A 17,773-nucleotide genomic window follows, 5' to 3' on the forward strand; every position below is an offset into this window, starting at 1 on the left:
GATCCTTACGATACCGTCTGAACAACGGGTAAATCGGAGCTGCCAAGCAAGTGTCTCTCTAGATTTCCTGAATCCTCTGCTCTTTCTCTCCCAATAGGATAGATGATTTCTTTTAGGAAGTCAGTAGGACTTGATCTCCTAAATCGCCCTGTGCCCTGTTACCGACCTGTGGTAGGTAACGAGACAGCAGGTCTGAAATCGCTGCCGCGTTATTCCAGCGCGGCTACGGGGTCCCTGCGTTAGGCTAGACTGCACCGTAACTGGTCACGTCTTCCCAATCAGTGGCACAAAATGAATTTTGCCCGTTATAAAGCTGAAAAATGAGGTCACCCTATCACGACTGGAAGAGACGTCTAAAAGCGGGGCGAAGTGACAAACGGGGCTCATCTGAACAGGAGCTGTAGCTCTAAAGGATGAGAGAAGCGCTTGCGTCGCGGTGTTTGTCCGTCCCTAGCCCCACCGGTACCGAAAACAGCCGCTTGGTCAAACCCGTCCCCGTACGTCGAGAGGAAATAGAGAAGAGCGGAAGTTTTGAACGCGTTGCAGCGAGAGCTCGTCACCGACGCCGACTCCTGCTTTTAGGCGGCCGACATCTTCCACGTAAAAGTTTAAATACGAGCCGAACGTGTATGGATTCACTGGATTGCTGTGATTCATTAAGCAACCGTTGGGTTTAACGGGGCGGCATGTAAAGGCTAGTGGCGCGGATGCGCTCGGCCGTGAAGGACGCTGTGGAGGTCGCTGGTTTTCAAGGGGTCGGGAAATCGGCTTCCTGTTAAGGCAAAATGGCTTTTCTGGAGAAAACCTCTCGGATCAAATTTTCTCTCCGTTAGACCCTTCTCAGCGGGATTCCTCGAGGTTTACACCAGGATAGCTGAGATGCGGCTAAATCTGGAGGCTGGGGTCTCAGGTTAGTTTGGATCTGTTGGGCCCTGTAGCTCGTCGCAGTGACGTAATTCCCGCGGCCCGAGATGCTTTATAAACGTGAACGGATTTGTTTCCTCGGTCCCCAGGGAGGCACCGCAGAAAAAGGTCGCTGTGACCCGTTTCACCTACGCAGAAACCACGCTGGGGGAAGTGTTGCTGCAGCCTGGTGGAGAAAAACGCCGTCTTTGCCCAGATTTCTCAATAACCGCCCTGTCTTTTGCCCTATTTAATACCATTCCAACTTCAGTTTTCATAACTTATTAACTAAAACGCTAACGTTTCAGCCGTGGCACAGCAGTAGCACGTCAGCGAGACAGCTCGGCTGCTACATACCCCCCCTAAGGAAGAAAAGAGTTGTTCAGTATTTTAAGAGCAAGAAGGGGGGGGTCAAAATGCAGTTATAAATGCACAAATTAAAATGTGACCTCTGGAGAGAAAAATATTCCATAGACATTAGCAACTACTGTAACTTAGAAATGACTTAGCGGAGACACGCTACAGCAGACTTGTTTAGCTAAAGGCATGCTGTGCTTTTGCTGGTGATTGCTGTTAGAAGTTTGCTCGTCTCTGGGATCAGATGTTTTTGGCGTGTTTTCTCTGCTAATGAATAGCTCTACGGCCGCCTCTAGCGACATCTGGAACAGGTCAAATTATTGCTCTTTGCCGGCTAGCGTGCCAGGGCCTAACCAAACAGAGAGGAGAGAGGAGCGCATCAAAAATCCCATCTTCCGCGCTCTTTTTTCCCAATCACAGAAGGTCAATTTGGGAGGAGATGTGGAAAGAAGGTAGCAATGCTTGCAGCCTTTTCAGCTGGGAGTTATTACTGTAAACAGAGATACATTGAGCAGATGAGAAAATAATGTAAATACGCTGACAGACGGCGATTTCTTTGTGGAAGTGTCACACGAGCAGATAAAAAGCAATCAGCAGAATTTACATAAGCCTTCACCATCTCGGAGGTCATCGCGCTGGAAGACGACACACGGAAATTCATTTTTATTAAACTCTGGCTCATTATATAATTGGAAAAGAAAGGATTTAATTGAATCGAGCCAAAAGGCCGCATTAGATTATGGTCATTCTTAACGCAAAAGGCATTTCCCGTTTAGCTAGACAGGTGCCTTGGCATACCATACATACTGAACTGCAAAAATGGGAAGGCGAACAGCAAAATAGAGGGCGTTTGGAAGGCTTGAACTGCTTTCTACTCGACGCCCTGCCATCTCCTAACCTCCGCGCGTTCCCTTTACCCAATATCTCCTTAGTGTGAACTAAGAGCAAACAGGATGGATGGTGTTTTGAAGCTTTCCCCTGTCTGCATGTTTATGCCACCTGTATATTCTTGAGAAACAGTCTGCCTGGATGTAACACTACTACTGGAACGTGCTGCCCAAAACTCAGTTTTTCAGGTCCTCAAGGATACTAGCTGGAGAAGATGCTGAACGTCCACAGCGAGGGACGGAGAAGCGTCTCACGTCCCCACACGTCCTCAGGCAATGACCCTGACCTCTCCGTCCCTCATCTATGAGGTGAGGGGATCCCATTCCTTACTGATACGTGTCTGCTGCGTAGTTGTCAAGCTCTTGGTAAAAGCTAGAATTTAAAAAAAAAAAAAAAAAGCAATTTGGAAAAAATGTTTCTAATTTTAACTAGGTAATTAGTTTTTAATTTAACTTTTGTTAATTCAAAGCTAATAGAAAAAAGGGGACGAGGCCCAGTTCATTTCTTCATTTCATCCCTGTTTTGAGGTTTTAAGGAAGGGCTCGGCCATCTGAAGGGGAACCAGTACAACCCCAAATAATCTTCTGGTTTTGTGCTTTAAATGACATCAGTAACACATTATTGCCCCCATGTTTAACAACTCCTCCGTTTCTTCTAAAACGTAATCGTTAATCCGCATGAATGAGGATTTCCGTGTTCACAACAGATGAAGAACCGTGGTTTTGGGGGGTTTGTGGGTTATCCTTGTGCATCCCCATCTTCACCTTCTGCCTCTGCCAGGTCCGAGGGAGGATTTCTCAGGCACGTCCTAGCCTAAGCAATGACCACCTTCCCCGATGTAGGCACTTCTTCCTGCAATCAGAGCTCTTCAAAAAGGACCATCGCTGCTCCGGGGTGTTAAATGCTTCTTGTTCCATCAAGATATCTGCGTCTTTTAGGATGGAGCATGCGCTCTGGCGTGAATGAAAAGACGGTATTGAACGTAAGCGTTTCTGAAGCCGCTAGTGCACCTCTTTTGGGGACTGCCAGTGAGAAAACGCAGGCAGGGCTCAGTACGTCGCACTGTTTTTAATTGCGTGCGGCCACCGGACCCCAGCCGGCGTCACCCTGGAAATCACTTTGCCCACGCGGCTGCCTCGCGTTGGTGCCTGCGCGCTCGCAGGGAGCTGCTCGTTTTCTGCTCGGCTCTCGCAACGCCAGCTGATAGCTCAGGATTTCTGCTATATCGTGCACTCTTTTCAGGCGGGAGCGCAGTGCGTGGAGAAATCAAGCGTTGCTTTGAGAGATCAAAATCGATCCTAAACGGACCCAGCTGTTCCCCAGTAAGGAAGGGAGGAGGTATGGAGAAGGGAAGAAAATCTTTCAAGGTATCTTCAGGGGAATCTCAAAAGGATTTAAAGTAATAAGGGAGATTGTTAAAGCTGGGTTATTAATTTATGGATGAGTCCACAGCTGAGTTGAAGAAACATTTTTTCAATGGCACATGCCAACGTAGAAATTCTCTTACGTTTCCAATTCAAAAAGATTGCAGCACTACCAATATAGTAGTAACTCAACTAGTCTATTATTGTTAGATTGAGTGAGAAGCATCATCTGGACTTTGCTTCCACAGCTGAATATGTTCTCAGAAGGTTCACATCAGTTCTTACCTGCTTTTTGTGATAAAAAAATAACGTGCCTGCTCCTTAAAGCTGAGTTTCATTCTGATGAAGCTTGCATTTTATCCAAGTACGACGACTGAGTTTTTGCATATGCCCTACTGCGGTTGCCCATCCAGGTTATCTCGTTACATACGTAATTCTCTCATTTGCAAAGTTTGTAGCAAACGCTCATGCAAATGAGGCATGAAACGGGGCATTTATCTTGATTAGAACTGCATTTCTATATATATCGGCTCAGACAACTTTACCTCTTTCACGGAGAGCTGCATAGACGACGAAGAGAGACTCTCAAAAAATGGCCTTCGTTCTCCGTCCAGGTTGTTTTTCCCACCCTCTGGGAATTCATTAGGGAACGGGGAGGACCTCTTCACTTCCCCTTCCCTCACGTTCCCAGCGTGCCAGCTCAGTGCTAGCGTGCGAGTTGCAGACACTGCTGGCGCCTCTCAATCAAAAATAGCTTTTCCTTGATAAAGCCCTTGTACCGGGTATCTGAATACAGGATTTTCTTTCTTTTACCGCACGTTTGTACAGCTTGCAAAGTCGAGGTGTCACTTGACGAGGTCTCAGTCCTCCTCGCTCTTGGGAGCCGTGCAGCTGATGATACCTAATACTGTTTTCGAGTTCCTTGTCCTCTAGTTCATTCCCGAATTCATCCCTAGAATAAAATCCGGTCCATCGATGTAACTTCCTGCAGCTACGAAGTTCTCAGCAATTTACGCCTTGGAGATGGGTTTGCTGATGGTTTTTACCGGCTGTGACTCTGATAAGCGAAGAGTCGTCCTCCAGCGCTCTGGCGGGAGGTGCTCCCCCCGTCCGCGTCGCTCGAAACTGGTACGTGCCCCAAAGCGATACCTTGGGCTGCCACTCTCTCCTCTTTCGCGCTTCAGTGACTTCTTCGGAGGTTCAGCCAGGAGTTGCGTCCCTGCGCTCCCGAAGGGACCCGCGCCCGCCTGTACGTGCCTCCTGCAACGGTGTCGAGCCTCTCCAGGTTGCCGTCCTCTTTCACGGCTCTCCGCGAAGGCACTCGGTCTCGCTTCTGCTGCGTTTGGCGCAGAGGCCCGTCCAAGGGCGGCTCCGCGGGGCCCGGCTTTTCGGGGCGATCTGCGGCCGCGTGCGCCCAGGCGGCCGGCGGAGCCGCCTTGCCCGGGCCTGGCGCTGCGGGCCCCCTGCCAGCAGCTCCCTCGCAGGCAGTGATAAGACACCAAGAAACATCAGTGCTCCCTCTAGCAGGCATAGGCGAGGATGCCAAATAATTCTCTCTCTCCATATATATATATATATGTATATATTTTACCGGGGGTACACACCATATGAAGTCTCTGGCTTCTTTAGCAGGACTCTTTCATTAAGCAGCACTGTAGCACCGACAAAATAATGGTTTCCCCCCCCCCCCAGCATCCCGCCGGCGGGATACCCGCTGCAGGGCCGAGCGCGGTGCTGGGGGGGGGGGGGTGACGGAGCCCAATTAGCCAGCAGGCAGCTAATTGCTCGCTAGGATTTCCAGCGGTCCCCAAGGCGGTTTGGAGCCGGGGGGGGGGGGGGGGGGGGGGACACCGCTCCGCGGATGCCCTTGGCCGCGCTCGCTGCCGCAGCGCTGCCCGCCCGGGCAACAGGTAGGGGTGAGCCGCTGCGGGGCAAAGCCAGCCCCCCCCCGAACCCCCCCCTTTGCACAGCCCACTCCCCTTGCACACCCGCCTCTTGCAGCCGGCTCGCACAGCCCCCCTTTGCACCCCCCTGCTTGCACACGCACCTTCTTGCATGCCCCCCCCCTTGCAGCCCGCTTGCACGGTCTCCCCCCCCCCGGCACTCCCCTTTTGCTCCCCCTCCCGTTGCAGCCGGCTTGCACGATCCCTCCCCAGCACCCCCCCCTTTGCAGCTGGCTTGCACGGCCCCCCCCCCCAGCAGCTCCCTTTGCTCCCCCTCTCATTGCAGCCTTCTTGCACAATCCCCCCCCGCCACCCCCCCTTTGCACCCCCTCCCATTGCAGCCCGCTTGCATGATCCCCCCCCCGGCACCCCTCCCTTTGCAGCCGGCTTGCACGACCCCCCCCTCCCGGCACCCCCTTTGCTCCCCCTCCCATTGCAGCCCGCTTGCACAGTCCCCCCCCGGCACCCCCCTTTGCAGCCTGCTTGCACAGTCCCCCCCCCCAGCACCCGCCTTTGCAGCCCTCCCTTTGCAGCCGGCTTGCACGATCCCTCCCCAGCACCCCCCCCTTTGCAGCCTGCTTGCACGGTCCCCCCCCCCAGCACCCCCCTTTGCACCCCTCCCTTTGCAGCCTGCTTGCACGGTCCCCCCCCAGCACCCCTCCCTTTGCAGCCGGCTTGCACGATCCCTCCCCAGCACCCCCCCCTTTGCAGCCCGCTTGCACGGTCCCCCCCCCAGCACCCCCCTTTGCACCCCCTCCCTTTGCAGCCGGCTTGCACGATCCCTCCCCAGCACCCCCCCCTTTGCAGCCCGCTTGCACGGTCCCCCCCCCAGCACCCCCCTTTGCACCCCTCCCTTTGCAGCCGGCTTGCACGACCCCCCCGCGGCACCCCCCCCCCTTTGCAGCCCGCTTGCACGGTCCCTCCCGGCACCCCCCTTTGCACCCCCTCCCGTTGCAGCCGGCTTGCACGACCCCCCCCGGCACCCTCTTTGCACCCCTTCCCGTTGAAGCCCGCTTGCACGACCCCCCCCCCGGCACCCCCCTTTGCAGCCGGCTTGCACGGTCCCCCCCCGGCACCCTCTTTGCACCCCCTCCCTTTGCAGCCGGCTTGCACGACCCCCCCCCGGCACCCTCTTTGCACCCCCTCCCGTTGCAGCCGGCTTGCACGACCCCCCCCCGGCACCCTCTTTGCACCCCCTCCCTTTGCAGCCGGCTTGCACGACCCCCCCCCGGCACCCTCTTTGCACCCCCTCCCGTTGCAGCCGGCTTGCACGACCCCCCCCCGGCACCCTCTTTGCACCCCCTCCCGTTGCAGCCCGCTTGCACGACCCCCCCCCGCACCCCCCCGTTGCAGCCGCCTTGCACGCTCCCCCCACGGACACCCCCTTGCCCACCCTCCTACGGCCGGTTTGCCCGCCCCCCCCCCCACGGCACTCCCCCCTTGCCCAGCCAGCCGCCCCCTTGCAGCCCCCCCCCCCCGCGGTCGCAGCCGGCTTGCCCGCTGCCCCCCTCCTCACGCCCCCTCGCCTAGGCCACCCCCCTCCCTCCCTCCCCCCCCCGCCCGCCCGCCGCTCCCGCCCCGCTCTCACCTCTCTCCTCCTCTTCCTCCCTCCCTCCCCAGGCCAAAATCCTGCACATGATGGACGACAACAAGCAGCTGGCGCTGCGCATCGACGGGGCGCTGCAGGCGGCCGGCCAGGAGGTGACGGCGCTGCGCGCCGAGCTGGCCGCCACCGCCCGCCGCCTGGCCGAGCTGGGCGCCGACGGCGGCGGCATGGAGCACGGCCCGCCCGGCGGCGGCGGCGGCGGCGCGCAAGGTGGGTCCGCGGCTGCCCTCGGCCCGGCCGTCGCGCTGCGCGGCTTTGGGGGGGGGGGGGCGCCTTCCCCAGGTGCGCGCCGGAGCCCAGCGCGCTCGTGGCTTAGATAGCCGCAGCCCGGAGGCTTTTTGGGGAGGGGGGGGGCGGGTTATTAATAATAATAAATTAATATTATTACTATTATAATTATTTTTCCCTCCCTTCGCTCTCACAAACGTGGCCGTTTCCAAGCCGGATCGCCGAGCCGCGTTAAAACTCCCCGGTAGCCGAACTCCGGTGAAGAGCCGGTTGCCGTAAGCCAGCAACAAAGCAGCCATGTTATAATCAACGATTAACGCGCTACGGGGTCGCGCGCCCGTGGCAAGCCGGACCGGCGGCGCGGGGGGCGAAAGCCGGGGCCGGCGCGGAGCGGGGCGCCCCCAACTTGGGTTTTGCCCCAGGGGGGGGAAGAGGCATTTCGCGCGGGCGCCGTGTTTTGAGGCGGCTGTAGCGCGGGGCTGGGAGGAGCGCTCCGCCATCCTTAGGTCCTCCCAGCCTTTAAACACCCCCTCCCCAAAAAAAAAACCAACCTGGGCGCGCTGTGCCGGCCGGAGGCGCCGAGGTCGGGCTTTGCCGTCTCGGTTTTTACGCAAAGGCTTAAGGAGCGAGTTGCGGGCGGCCGGCTTCGCCTGGTTTCCCGCCTGCCCGGACCGCGCCGCTTTCTGTTAGCGGCGCCTGAGCATCGTTTTCCGCGTCTTTCGTTCCCCTCCCCGGCGCCGTGGCAGGCGCCGAGCCGTTGAGCGTAAAATTGCGTCCGGAGGGAGCGAGCCGCGTTTGTCGGCCGTATCGAGGAGGGCAGCGGGTCTCGGCGAAACGCGGAGTCGCCTGCCGTTTTGGGTTTGCCTGCCCAATTGTCGCGCCGTCCTACAGCCTTCTGCGCCTGGTTTTCCGGGCAGGGCTGGTGTAGCTGTAGCGGGCCGCGCGCCTTCTCTCGTGGCTTTCGGTGACGACGTTCGAAAGATGGATAAAAACAAGCGTCTCCGCGGTCTCTGAATAGCTCGAGCGTTGGGTGTTTTATACGTAGGGGGGCAGCCAAGCTACTTGGTTTCAGTAGATAGGGCGAAGCAGGAGGCTCCGAAATTGGGCGGACCGCTCTCTACCTCGGCGTAGGACGCGCTGGCGGTACCCGGCCGGCCGGTCTTGTCCCCGGGGGAGAAGCTCGTGCCAAAATTAGGAGGCCCCGGCGGGGAGGAGCGCGGTGGTCCAAGCTCTCGCCTCTGCGGGGGCGCGGGCGGCGACGTCAGGAGGAGCGGGGGAGGCGCGCGCAGGTTTTTGGGGGGGGATGCAGGCAGCAGCAAGGTATCCTTCGAGGACCTGTTTTACGTGATTTTTTTTTTGCAAGAAACGCAAGGATTGAGCAGCGAGGAGGATGGCGTGGTGGGCGTGCGCGGGTAGGTCGGAACGAAACTTGTGTGCTCTTAACGATGCTTAGCGCGAGCGTCGGTCGCTTGGACCTCCGGGTCTTTTCCGCGTGGCAGGCTTGCTGGAGAAGGCGTTTGGGCAGCAGCCCGCCTATAAAACCGGATGCAGATCAGGGTGGAAATCAATACTTAACGTCCCCGGCTCTTAGCGCGGCGATTGTCGGCAGTTCTTCGTAACGTCAGCGGAGTTGCAGACCGTGTGTCAGCGCCCTCGCGTATGAGTCCTGATTTGAATATCAGTTGAATTAATCCCGAGCGAAAAAACGCACCCCGGGCCCTGCGGCCTGGCTCAGAGTCCCCTTGCTTATCTACAGCGTAGGCTTTCGCACAGGGTGCAAACACCTACGTGTGCAGCAGCGTAGATGCGAAATCCACGGGAAATAACAAACATCAGGGCGCCAGGACTCGTCGTGCTGAATCCGGCAGCCGGTCCGCTTAGCCGAATGGTTTTGCTTCGGTCTAGTCCTCGCTTTAAGTGGGAAACGCCTTAGCTAATTAACGTTTGCCGAGTGCTTGCGGACGCAAAGCACGATCAATAGCTAAGCGGCGTTAATAATATCTCCTTTGGCTTATCTTGCTGCGCGTGTCGAGGCGCCGGTGGCATGCCGCGGTTGCTGCAACGTCAGCACGTAAGAAAGATTTCGATAGTAGCTTGGTAGCCCGTGAGGCCAAAGGGCCAGGAGGACCTTCACGCTCGCGACGGTCAGAAACAGTTTTCCCGCTCTCTCTTTGATCTCTGTACGCTTTCACCGCTGCAGCGGAGAGACGTTGACTTTTGCCCAGGAGGCAGTCGGTTGCCGCTGTTGCTGTTTTGTGAGTAACCGTCTTGGGCTGTTGAAAAAGTGTCATTTTCATCTTTTCGGAAATGTTACCTATTTGTTCTTCCAGAGCTTGAGAGCTGGCGCTTAAAGGAGCCCGAGGACATAGGACACCGAGGTCCAGTTGGGCGCCCGAGCGTTTTTGCACCAAGCTCGTTGCAGGATCAAGGTCTTACAACTGGAGTGCAGCGCGGGTGTTTTTTCGTTAATCGTTTCCTAGTTTGTTTACCTCTGTCCTGTATAGTTCACGGGGTGAGGGACTAATTAGTTTCATGCTCTGAAACAACTGCATGCAGTGGGAAATCAATTCGAGTGTGCTAATGTTCACATGATTGTTTCAGACGCAAGGAAGTGGTTGCAGATAGCACTTCAGGTCCCCGTTACGTTTTAGTTCTTGCTGATTTGAATAATAAAAAAACCAAACTCGTTTATTTTGGGTTATGGACTTTTCCTAATCAGAAGTCTCATTTGGAGTGGTTAATATAACGTTTATAATAACGTTTAGATGATCTTTCCTGACCAAGTTTCCAGGCCTGACCAGGTGCGTTGTGGACACTGGTTCATGGGCGCTCTGAGGTTGGGGAAGCGTTAGTGAAGTCGCTGGATTTAAGGACTTGAATGCAGGACGTCTGGCTCCCGGGTTTGTTGCATGACCATGCAGATAGTGCTTGCAGACAGTGAGAGGGAGGTAGCAACAGGCCCAGATCTTGCCCTCAAAAAAGGCCAAGGGGGATTTTGTCCATTGGACTGCGCTGTGGCCACCGGCGCTCGCTGCAGAGACGACGGGTCCAGGCGCTCGTGCTGACGCTTCCTCTCGCTGTCGCGTGGGGTCGCTCGGGAAAGCTACCGTTGGCTTCGCGTGCAGCTAGAAAATAATTGCCAAACTGCAGCAGCGTGGGTAGATGAAGTACACGATGAAAACAAAATAACATTGCTATGTGTATCTTGACATTTTTTTTTTTTTTCTAATACTCCCTCCAAGATATTCTGTAGGTGCTGGTGGTTCGCACTAGCGCAGGCATTGCTGCTGGGAAGGTTTATTCCCCAGCCTTTAGGTTAAACGCTGCGGTTCTTTGCTTGGTTTGTCTCTGCTTTCCTTTCAGTTCCAGAGTCACGTTACGTTGTTTTAATGCACGCGCCAAACTTCAGCACCAGCATGATATATGGCAACGCTTCAGTCTTCGGCTTATTAAAATTCAATTCTCATCATTTCTTGTTGACAGCAAAGCATGAGATAAGAGAGTTTGATAGTGACGCAGCGGCTCGCAAACTCGACTCACTTGCAACATAGCAGATGGTACGTGCGCGGAGCCCAAACACGTGTCGCGCGGCGGGAAAGGCAGCGTGGATCCCACCCGGACGCCCAGGGGACCTCAGCGCCCGGGAGGCAACGCGCCCAAGGGCTTAGCTGCGCCACGGTCTAGCTCTGGCTGCATCTTCCTGCAGAAGATAACATACTGAGGGGAAAAAATAGTATTTGTCGCAAATAAGGTTTCGGTACGTTGCGTGGGATGCAAAGAAAGCAGGTAAGAGCAGTGGCGTGCTGTTATCCGTCTTAAAGAAGGTTTTTCTCCAACTTCTTTTTGCAACACTAATCAAAACTGGGAGAGGGGGGCGCTTGACGTGGATAGACAGTTTTTTGCCGAGCTGATAAAGCAAGGACTGTTTTGAGGCCAGCAAGGCCCATTTACAGCGTCTGAGCTTTTAGACGGGGAGGTTCTCTGAGCCCTGGCTCGCGGTTTTCAGTTGCCTTTTTATTCGTGCGAAACGTGGAATTTGCAGAGATTGACGTAGCTTTCTTCTCCTGATCGTGCAATACCGCTGTAAAGCCGTGCAGCATCTACTTGCAGAGGGAGAGTTGAAAAGGGAGGCATAGACCAAAAAAAAAGCCTTTGCTTTGGACGTTGAGAAAGAGATCTTTTTCTCACCCCGTTGCCCCTGGCTTTGCTCGGCCCGCGTGGCCCCAGAGTTGTGCTGCCCAGCGGTTTTGCCCGGCCGTACGGCTAACGCTCTCCCAAAGCCAGCTTGCCCTCTGCCGAATCACTTGGCCACCTTACGACTGAGGCATTGGCCGATGTTGAGCGCGCGCAAGCATACGCGCCGTTCAAGTGCGGAGATGATGATAGATGAGCGCTGGCGGCGTACCAGCACGTACGCAGCTCCAGTCCGTTATTTTTAAGCCGGTTGTTTATTGTCCTCCCCTTGAAATCAACTGAGGGGAAAAAAAAAAAAAATCGTGGGGTTACTACTGGCCAGCACCGAGCTGGCGCCGTGTTCATTTGACGGCATAGCTGCCATAGATAACCAAGTCGTCTCCTCCCTTTTTAATAATAAGAGTATCCTGATACACCTCAAGCGTTTGCTTCTTCCCTTTGGGCTCTTGTTTAGCATCCCAAAGGCGTAGCAGGCCGGGCAGATGTGCTGGGAAGGTCTCGGGAAGGTCCTGCCTGCCGCGCTCCCGCGAGGCCGAGTTGTCTCTGCGTTTTGTTTTTCAGGGTATTTCTGCGTGCGCTAAGGTACTGCTGCTGCCGGGTGAAACTCGCGGGTGGTGCGCAGCAGCAGAAACGCCTGTTTTCCGGGAGATGTGCTGTTCTCGGGTGGCAAAGCAAATCTCGTTGGCTTGAGAAGCAGGTTTGAGGAACTTAACTTTTAGGTGACCTAGCCACTGTCTTAAGTTGCCGAAAGGGCGGCTGGTCTTCGTCTTGCAGCAGAAGCCCCGAGAGGTCCCTGTAGAGGTGCGGTGGACTTGCAGTGGGATTTTTGCTCGGAAAATCTCCAAATGCAGCTGCGTTTTGTGTCTTAAATAGCGCCGGCCCCCACTGAAGTCGGTGGGAGTTTTGCTGTGATTTTGGCCTGAGCAGGACTGAGCGCTTCACAGGAGCTTTCTCCCACCCTACCTATCCGCCAAACTGTTTTAGCACCCGGTTTCTAACACCCCTGGGAAAAACGTGGGAGCGAAGCAAAGCTGCTTGGCGGTTTTGGTATCCTCGTTCCCTCTTGGCTATGGAAAGCAGAAGAGCTGTGACTGACAGCTTTCCGCGACTCCAAACTATCTCAGGAGCTAATAAACATCGGGCAAAAACTCATGGCGTCAGATGCTCTGTGAGCTTTGAGCAATGCAGTGTTGTGATTTCGTGCGACAGCGGCACGTTCGGGGAACGGATCCTTCATGCTGTAACAGTGCAATATTCCCTCTCTGTGCTTGTTCTGCGTCGTAATTTTTACTAGCCTTAAACGCACGCGATTATTTGCTTTTTTGCCTTTTGTCAGTTAACGTGTTATCTGCCAGAGCAAAAATGTCATTTTGCTTACCTGCCAATTCGTATGGTAATTCTTTGAATTTTTGTATCCCCGCTAGGGTATCCAGGGTTGTTAAACAGCTTTGTCCAAATTTCTTGTTGTTTCTTTCCTGCCAGGGTGCTGGCTCGGCGGCGAGGACGGTAACCGCCTCGGATGCAGATACGGCGAGCTCTCCGGCGCCGTTGCATCCCGTAACCGAACCCGCAAAGATCACGGCTGTCGTCGCAAGGAAGGGAGCTCGCTTCAAAGCAGCGCCGGGTTTCGTTCGGCTAGGCGTCCGCTTATGCGAACGTACGGTCTGTATTCGTAGCTGAGAGAGGTCCAGGACTGCAGGTTTGGGGTGAGAGAACCGATTCAGGGATCGAGCTACTAAATTATCGTGAAAAGCAGCAGCTGTGGGGCCGAGTGGCCCCGTTTTCGCCCGATTTTAGAGATGACTTGCCCGGTGCTGAGGGTTTTGGCCGAGCGGAGGCCAAAATTTTACTCGGTCGCCGGCAGCGGCGGGGGCTTCTCTGGATGTGGCGCCGAGTAAAATTTATTTCTGCTTTTCGGGCAAAGCAAAGCTGCAGAAAGCACTTGGCGTTTTAGGCGCCTTTGCAGAGCATCTTACGTGCTCCTCCTCCTCGGACATGCCTCATTTCTAGGGAACTCGAGTCGGTGATCTAATCTAACACAACTTCTACACCCTGCTTATCACTGCGGTTTCCGAGCGCGTTCGTTAGGGACGGGTTTCCTTTCTTGGTGTAATTCCTCTGACAGGTGCATTTATTCTGCAGTGGCAAAGCATCTCTGATTCAGCAGTACACACGTCGCAAGATTAACGGCGAGCCCTTTCCGCAACAGGCACAAATACTTTGTAGGTTTCCTAAAGCGTCTTTGCTTTCTCGTTTCGGTGGAGGCGTCTGACCTTGGCGCGAGCTTTGATACGGTTTAGCTGCTGCTGTTGCGGTTTGTGGGAGAGTGCTCTCTGCCCTGCCGCTGCCGGTGCCACCCTGCCTCTCGCTGGCCCTGTCGCCTGGTGCTGCACCTGGGCTTTGGGTGGCAGCCTGCGGTTAGCTTATCTATTTTTTGTCTTACTTGAGAGGGAGTGGGGAAAAAAGCATGAGTTTAAAAAAGCTCTGCCTGTCAGTTGATGCGATAACGGCCACCCTGCAGGATTAAAGAAAATCACGTACGGACAACACGTTAACGCCGCTTCCTAGCGGCGTTAAGTGATCTCAATGGTGACAAATTGGCAGAGCCGGCTGGTGCGTCAATGCGACAAAACAAGCCCCCCGTCCGTGCCGCAGCCTGGGGAGCCACACCGTTAGACTTGCCCCGAAGCCTAGGCGAACACGGCTTTGTGCAGTCGCGCGGGGGATCTTGCACGGGGCCAGATGAAGTAACTCCTCGCTGGAGGGGATCTCTGGGAGCAGAGAGTTGAGGAGTCTTGGAGGTCATGGCCAGAGGTGCCCTCAAAAAACCACCTCCGCTCTAACCCAGAGGGGACTTTGGGAGGGTCTGCAAGGACTTTGCCGAGAGTCACAAAGTGGTCTCGGTGCCTTGCTGCCGTCCTTGCGTCACCAGCACGAGCAGAGCGCTAGCAAGTGGGAAGAATTTGGGCGAGCGAGTCCTGTCCTCTCCTGCAGCAACCGGGTCGGGGGCTGGCGGGTCCCGCAGGGTACGCGGGCAGCCGGGACGTGCCAAAGTGGCTTTTACCTCCGGGTTGGCAGACATCTGCTGCGGGGTATTAGCGTTTGAAATCACCCGGATGTTTTTGAGAACGTCAATGTCGGGTTTTCCGACGTCTGCTTCGTTGGAAGCAGCTGAGCTGTTGGTTTCTCGCGGAGAAGGAAAATTGTCTCTGCGCCTTGAGGATTTACTGTGATTTATGCTGGTTCTTTCAACTTGCGGCTGTATATAAAGACTCTAAACGGGGAATATTTTGCTTGACTGCAATTTTTGTGCCGTAGCTCTCACTTACTAATTCATTTTTGGTCATTACTGGGGAAGCAAGTATAAGCTTATTTTGCAGTAATGTGATTCTGTGTATTTCTCCTGGACTTGAACCAGCAAATGAGTGTCAATAGCTTTGTGCCAATCTGATGAGGCGCAGAAGTGGAAAATTTGGAACGGTGCTCTCAATTTTATTCCTTTTCTTTAAATATTAATAGCTACAGACATTTGTCAAAGTAGCTCGATGAGGAAGGGTGGGTTGGATATACATATGGATGGCATGAATTGAAGTGGAGCCAGCGCCCGAGATAACCGGTAGGAAATTATTAAACCTTCTCTGGTTCCCCTGAGGCATGTTTTCTGCATATCTTGAATTTCTTTAAGTGTGTGTACATAGTTCAGAGGGTAATACCATTAATTAGACCAACAAGAAAGACTAATAAAAAGTATAACCCTCTATAGTATACCGGGTTTATCCCTGATTAGCAGAGCTGCTCTGATCTCATTGTAAATCTGTGCGTATGTCATTAGGAGAGCAGTATTAAAATGGCATTTAGCGTTGCCAAAAAGTTCCACTAAAAAGGAGGAAAAGCGGTAAGGAAAATAAAACGCAGATAAACGCGGGGAGGATAAAACCGCAAAAACGTGTAGGTTGTGTTTGGGTTTGTATCTAGAAATAGGGAGTTGCACGGCTGTGAAATTTTGCTAAGCTTGCAGCGTTAGTGGGAATGATAAAATAGCAGGGATTTTGGCAGTCAGCGTCCTTCTGACGGCCTTCGGTGCGGGAAGAAATAGGTGTGGAAGCCGTGTCCAGAGCAGAGCAGACCCCGTAGATGGCAACGCGCGCGCGGCACAAAACGCGGCGTTTTCTCGGCGTGCTCCCGCCGGGTAAACGTTGCCCCTAACCTATCTGCATCAAACACTTCCCGAATTTTAGCCAAAACTTTTGCCCAGTAAAGGCGCGAGAAAGCGCAGCCTGCCGGGAGCGCAGCCTCTGCTCGGAAGCGTCTCCGTCTCCTGACGGCAGCGGCGAAAGGAGCGGCGGGCGAGGAGGTTGCGCCTTATGGATAGGCGGCCCGTCCTGGACGTTATTAAAAGCGTCGCCACCGGCAGTCACGGCGAGGCGCGGGTCAGGGGCCGCGCTCCGTAAAGCTGCCGGGGCGACGCGGCCAGTCGCCGCGGAAGAACCTCGGTAAGGAGAGGCGCGCAGGGGGAGCTTCCGCCTTATGTTTTCGGTGCGTTATTCCGGCGCGTCGGAATCTGCTTATGGCAGACAGTTTCCTTCCTGCCTGTTTACTCGGGCAAGCACGAGCTTGCTTTGTTAGTTATTTCGCCTCTTGCAAACGATGGCTAGCAGGGAAGACTTTTGATGAACGAATGATTTTTTTTTTCTTTTTCTTTTTTTTTTTTGATTGTGGTAGTCCGAAAATGGTAGCACCAGGAGGATTTGCACCTATTTGCATGAGGCTGAGCTTGCAAGCAGACGTGCCCCTTGTTTTAGCCTGTTGCACAGCGAGCCCAGACCTTTCTCGCATGGAAACGCAGCCGGGTAAGCGGAGTTCCCGTCGCGAGGATGTATTTGCGAGCAGATAAAAAGCAACAAGGGGCCTTATCAGCAGCGGGCTGTTGATAAACTCGAGCGCGAACGTCTTGGCGCAGGCCCGCGTCTCCTACTTATCTGGAGATTAAATAAGCTCTTGAGGCTTTGGGTTGTTGTAGAAGTTAATTGCGAAGCTCTTTCACCCTGGCAGCCCTCCCGCGTCGGGATGCGTCATGCCCGAGCTTGGCCCTCGAACAGGTCGAAGTCATGCCCAAACTGGTTGGGCAGGGAGGGAGCGGTACCTCCAGAGGGCAATTCTTCCTGGTTGTTTTCGACATCACAAGCGGGGACGAACGGTCCTCGGGGAGATGCCCGAGGCCGGTTGCGACAGCAAAGCCGGCGCGCGGGCGGCTCGGGGAGGATCCCACCCCTACTGCTCATCTCGCCGGCTTAATTCAGGGCTGCAGTCGGGAAAGGCCGCAGCGCTCGCATCAAACCTGGATGCGTCTCCAAGCGGAGCGAGTCTTTCGGAGGGCGTCACGGCCCGGATCTGGGGCTCTCCCGCAGGACAGAGCAGTTTGGAGAGGCAGGTACCATCCATCTGTGCTTTAGGGCTGGTCCTCCGGAGCGTGATTGCATCGGACCGTCACAGGTGAGGACGCTGCGTTTCGTTCGTTGCTTCCTACGTCCTGTCCCTCCGGGGGATCTCGCGAAGCCCAACCATTTCGCCGGATGCGATCGCACGTTCGGTTTATCTGCTCTCCTAATGACCTGGTTGAGGGGAGGAACAACAGATTGATTGAATGTATAGCTGATGATGAACTTGGTGTTGCGAACGCCGGTCAGCACGGAGGTTTCGCGCGGGGAGGCCGGGGCGACGTGAGACACGCTGGGCGGAGGGTAGCAAACGCGCCTGCGCCAGTTAATAAGTATTTAACGTGAATGCAATGCCTGGGATCGAAAAGGGTCTTACTGGAGATGACGCGTGTTAAGCATGAGTGTTTTGACACTGCTCTGTTGGTGCTATAGTGACAACAAACGTGTAGCATAGAAATATCCTCAAACTGAGCATAACTTTTGCTGTGGCCTTACGGCCTGTTTCGTATTCTGCGTTTCTTTTCTGTGGCTTTTAAGTAATGGGAACAAACAACTCGGCTTCACCTTGGGTTGTACCAAACTTGGTTTCCCGTTGTTCTTAGTATTCCTGACCTTCCTGGTTGTGTCCAGCTGGAACCCCTTGTTAAAAGCGATCTCGGATGAAAAGTATTTGGAGGCAAAACGTTAGCATGTTCTTTTGGGAAAAATACTCCCAGGTCTGTTTCTGAAGGTGGAGTAGGTCACTGCGGATGGATTCAGTTGATGCTCCCTGCCCCATCCCATCTGTGCCGTCTTGAGACGTGCTTTAGCTCCGCTTTCTCTGAGTCCGTTTAGCGCGTCGTGTTTTGGACT

At 54.7% G+C, this 17,773-nt stretch overlaps 1 protein-coding gene across 4 annotated transcripts in view; it reads left to right on the top strand.

The window, feature by feature from the left end:
* The window catches only part of KAZN (kazrin, periplakin interacting protein), a 207,323-nt gene that overhangs the window by 125,923 nt on the left and 63,627 nt on the right, over positions 1–17,773 (top strand). Inside the window, exon 1 of one of the 4 annotated variants that reach the window (XM_068915640.1) lies at positions 7,252–7,271. The exons of 1 other annotated variant lie outside the window; for it this stretch is intronic. Coding sequence is in view for 1 of the 3 variants with exons in the window: in XM_068915634.1 (XP_068771735.1) it covers positions 16,213–16,333 (121 nt within the window). In the remaining 2 variants the exon portion in view is untranslated. Of the gene's footprint in view, positions 1–7,251; positions 7,272–10,360; positions 11,076–16,197; positions 16,334–17,773 lie in introns of those variants that run through there. 2 more of the 4 variants (XM_068915641.1, XM_068915634.1) reach the window with 2 other exon arrangements.

Source organism: Struthio camelus, chromosome 21 (genome assembly GCF_040807025.1).
Source record: "Struthio camelus isolate bStrCam1 chromosome 21, bStrCam1.hap1, whole genome shotgun sequence".
NCBI lineage: Eukaryota > Metazoa > Chordata > Aves > Struthioniformes > Struthionidae > Struthio > Struthio camelus.